The sequence below is a fragment of the Leptopilina heterotoma genome, unplaced genomic scaffold (genome assembly GCF_015476425.1).
Source record: "Leptopilina heterotoma isolate Lh14 unplaced genomic scaffold, ASM1547642v1 Lhet_64, whole genome shotgun sequence".
NCBI classification, from domain to species: domain Eukaryota; kingdom Metazoa; phylum Arthropoda; class Insecta; order Hymenoptera; family Figitidae; genus Leptopilina; species Leptopilina heterotoma.
In genome coordinates, this window is record NW_025111150.1 from 1,249,159 (window position 1) to 1,253,960 (window position 4,802).

At 23.4% G+C, this 4,802-nt stretch overlaps 1 protein-coding gene across 1 annotated transcript; it reads right to left on the reverse strand.

Moving 5' to 3' along the window:
* Positions 1-3,715: 3,715 nt before the first annotated feature.
* Positions 3,716-4,534, reverse strand: LOC122509918 (U-actitoxin-Avd3m-like). Its single transcript, XM_043624243.1, has 2 exons — positions 4,391-4,534; positions 3,716-4,000 (listed from the first exon to the last, which is right to left on the reverse strand). Exons 1-2 carry the CDS (start codon positions 4,464-4,466, stop codon positions 3,762-3,764), a joined length of 315 nt encoding a protein of 104 aa, XP_043480178.1. The 5' UTR covers positions 4,467-4,534; the 3' UTR covers positions 3,716-3,761.
* Positions 4,535-4,802: the final 268 nt, after the last annotated feature.

The window sequence follows — 4,802 nt, forward strand, 5'->3', positions numbered from 1 at the left end:
GAAAACCAAGATCACCACGTCTACTTCTCAATGGAACTCTTTCCGAAATTGTCTTCTTGTCGATCCCCCTTTTTCCCCTATTTGGCCCTTCCTTTTAGATAAGAGGCTCTCTCTCACTCTCTCTTTCACTCTTTCTTTCTTTTCTTTTTTTTCCCTCTCAATTCTAGCCATTTCAATTCTTTCCATTTTGCTTTTATTCTGGTTTCTAAATCACTGGTGGTTTGATATCCACCAACCAATTCCCCGTCCGGAATATCACCTGGTTGTTCCTTTTCTTCTTCTCTAACTTCACTTTTTTATCATCTTTTTTTTCACGTCTCGCCCTGGAATGAACTTTCTTAAATTCACATTAAGAGTAATTAATAAAATTTTTATGCGGTTAAATATTATTCCTTCTCAAGTGGCGGTTGGTAAAAATACTTATATGGGTAATTTTTCTGAAAGTGACACTTTTGAAATTTAATTTTTTCAATTTATATTTCTTTTTTTTGAAATTATACGGTTTTTCTATTGAAACTATACTTTATTTCATACTCAAGAGTGAGATTTTTGAGTTGCGCAAAATTAATTCTTAAAAATATTAAAGTTTTTCTTCTTTGGAGAAGATTGACTCGATTATATTAATTTTATTTGATTCGAGAGTTTTTTTTATTAACAATACACGCCAATATCGTTCACGTAATACAAATTAAAATTACACTGTTAAAAAAATAATAATTTGCATATATTTTAATACCAAAAAGCATCGGAGATGAAAAATAAATTTCTTTTCACATTTATTCACATTAGGGCACAATTAATTAAAATATACGAATTTCACAACGTTATTTTAGTTATTACATAAATTCAGTTGAAAAAAATTGTTCAATTTTTTTTTAAAGTGATAAGTAAATGATAAATTTTTACTAGGGAAATTGATAATATTTATTAGAGAGTAGATTTTGTAAAATTAATCCAGACATAAAAAAATTTCATTTTCAGAAGAATCACCATTATTGAAAAGAATTAATAGAGAAACGTTATGAACGATTTTTTTTGAAATTTTAAAGATTTTTATTATAAAACACATTTAAGGACATTGATTTCTTTAATTTTCGGATTCCAGTTGATAAAATAGAAAAAAATTGATTGTAGAAAAGAAAGGCAATTTAAAAGAAACATTATTATTCAATTTATTTTGAAATTCAGTTGTAGAAGTAGATTTTTGTCAGACAACATGATGAAAATTATAAATAACGTTGATGTTAGTAGAACACACCAATTTTAGTCAGACTCAATATAAATTTTTGTATTTTTTCTTTTAGGTTCCGTTTTTAGTAGTAAAAACAAGTTTTAGTCAGACATTTAATCGCTGTCAGTAGTAAATGATAATTTTAGTCAAACACGATACAAATTCTTGTATTTTTTCTTTATAACAGACTCGATGTGACTCTTTCTTTTTTTCCTTGTAGTATTTTTTCTTTTCAGTAGTAAAGGTACATTTTAGTCAGTCATTCACTTTTGAGTAAATTTTAGTATTTTTTAGTAAATTTTAGTAAATTCTCTTCAAGTATTAGTGGAAAGTTTCGATCACACAAAAAATATTATTTATGTTTTAATCTCAAGTAGTAAAAGTCAATTTTTAGTCGGACATGTTCCTTTTCTAATTTTGACATAATAAATTTATCGATTTTCCAGTTCTGGAAAAAAAATTTTCTTTTGGACTTTTCCTGATGTAAATATTAATATTAGATATTTATAATTTTCTAAATTTTAGGATTCAGTTAACAAAATAGAAAAAATTGGGAGCAGTGAAGAAATTTAATCAATTAATTACTAAAGCATTTCAAAAAACATTTTTAGTCAATTTATTTTTGAAATCAGTAGTAAAAATGTATTTTAGTCAGACAAATTAGTAGAAATCATATGATTTTGCAGTTAGTAGTAAAGATCAATTTCAGTCAGACTCAATGTAAATTTTTCTGTTTTTCTTTTCAGTATCTTTCTTCTTCAGTAGTAAAGGTATATTTTAGTCAGACATTCAATATTTTAATTAATTCACTTCCAGTAGTGAATGAACGTTTTATTCAGACGATACATATCATTTGGGTTTTCGTTTTAATCTCAAGTAGTAAATGTCAATTTTAGTCAGACACTTGTTCGACTTTTCTATTCAGTTCAAAAAATTAATTGATAATTTTTTTTTAATTTCTGAATTTAGAAGAAAATATAGGAAAAAATATCAGTATCAAATCAAGGCAATTTTGTCTTTTTAAATATTTTTATTCAATTTAATTTTGAAACACGAAATATTATTAAGTAGCAAAAATTGGTTTTAGTCAGACAAAATATTAAAAATCGTGTAAAATTGCAGTTAGTAGTAAATATCAATTTCACTGAAAAATATTTTACGCAGAAAATAATTGTTTTTTTTAGTTACAAATTTCTTTTTTAATTTTTTAAGAAAGGAAAAATTTTAAAAACTGTTTCGACAAAAATTGTAATGGTCAATTATTTTTTCTTCTAAATCGTTAATTATAAACGTGAATTTAATCAACATAAAGTTAATAAAATTCGGTTTTACTTCAACAAAAATATCTCCAAAGTTGTAAAAATTTTTAAATCAGTAAGAAAAGACATTTCCAGTCAGACTTTAACATATTTAATTTTGGCCATTGAACCTTCATTAATGTCCATTTTAAAAGCAAATATCTGAATAAAAAATATCTCTTATTTAAATTTTTCATTTTCTATTTCCTCAATAAATTTTTCAATTATTAACAAAACTTTACTCCTGAATATGATTTAGTTTATTAATTTATTAATTTAATTAATTTATTAATTTATTAATTTAAAGGTAAAAGGCATTTTTGATTAAAAGGTTATTTTAGTTTATTATTTAAGATACTCATTGGATGGAAATTAATAACTCTTATTACATTAATAAATTAATTTCAATTGTCACTAAATATTAAAAGATTATTAATTTAGAGAAAGAATAAATTAATTTGTAGTTTTACATTTGGTTTCACAATCATTTTTAGTTCGAAAATTGTTCGCGTTTCCTCCGCATCCTCCGTATATAAATTTCAGACACTTTTGTTGATGAGAATCGTATCCATATCGAGGAAAATAACCAAAACATAGACCAGTTTTTAGTGGCAAATTACAAACTGGTGAAAAATAAAATATGTCAAGAATTATTTAATAATTTATTTACTAACTTATTTAGTAAACTATTTAGTAACTTATTAATTAATCAACTTACTTTCAAGTGACAGCACATTCTCGGATTTTGCCACAATACAAAAAGCAAAAAAAATTATAATTTTATGATTCATATTTAACACAAATTTAATACTATTTGTTGCAGAGGAATAAATGAATTAAATTATAAATTTTGCGGTCTTTTTTATACATACAGAATAATTAATTCTAAAAGTGAAATGCAAACTTTTTAAATTTCAATTATAATTATTTTTATTCAATACACTTTTTGTGTTTAAACACTTTAAACGTTCTGCAAACAATAAATAAACTGCTGATATATTTTTATCTATCAATAGCTCGTTAAGCGATAAAGCGTTGAATAATATATTTAAAATACAAAGCCATTCAATTCCTTGGCGTAAAATTCAACAAATAATGACAAAAATTATTATTGTTTACTCTGATCCCTTTTTTTTCTTTTATTATAATTTTTAAATATTAAAATAATAAATATTTCTTTATTATGCTAATATTATTTAGTAGAAATATTTTATTAAAAATATACATATATATTAAAGGTATTTAATTAATTTATTTTTTAACACTGCAGCTATTTTTGTCAAAAAACTACTTTTACTGTTACTACAATCAGCACTGCACTTTGCTTTACATTCTTCCTCGGTTTTAAAATTATTTCCATTTCCTTGGCATCCTCCATATGTAAAAGTGACACATTTTCTCTTAGAAGCATCATATCCATATCGTTGAAAGTCACCCTTACATGGTCCAGTTAACAAAGGCAAGTCACATACTTTCAAAATATTAAAGAGAAAAAAAGAGCACAAAATTTAATATTAAAAATTTTTTCTCGAATTTTTAATTTATAAAAATTTTTATAAATATTAAAGTAATAAATATTCCGTACCTACATTATTTATTTCTTTACAGTGGAAATTTTTTTTTAATTCTTAAAATTATGATACTTTTTTATTTCATTTCATTTTTTTTTCTTTCTTATGTGAGTGTTAAAAAATACATGTTTCGTAGAAATAATAAAAATAATTTCTATTTTTAAATATATTTATATTTTATATTCTTATTATACAGGAAAAAAGAAAAATGAATAAAATGATAACAAAGGGAAGAAAAAATTATTCTGTTACAATTTAATTAATATTTAAAAAAAATTGTTCTTACTTACCATTCTCGGATAATGTTAGTTTTGGAAACAAGGTGATACAAAAAATAAAACAGGGGACTAAAATTATCATTTTCATTTTTTATCGTTACTTTTTTACTACTTTGTGTTTTAACTCGTTGAAGAAATTCTTTCTAATGACATTTAGCTTTGACCACAGTTTACAGAATTATCTAATTTTCTATGCTGACCTCATAAAAAAAACAATTATTTACTTTGCAATAATTCACTTGACTCATGTTTTAAAAACAGCAATTAAAGAAAATTTGTTTCCTTCTTTTACATTTTTATTTACTTTTTAGTTTTTTTTTACTAAAAATAAACTTGCAATTATTTTAAAAATCGTCTGCAATTTTATGTTTTTATTACTTTAAACAATTGTTACTGCACATCAAAATTTTATTACTTTAAAAAA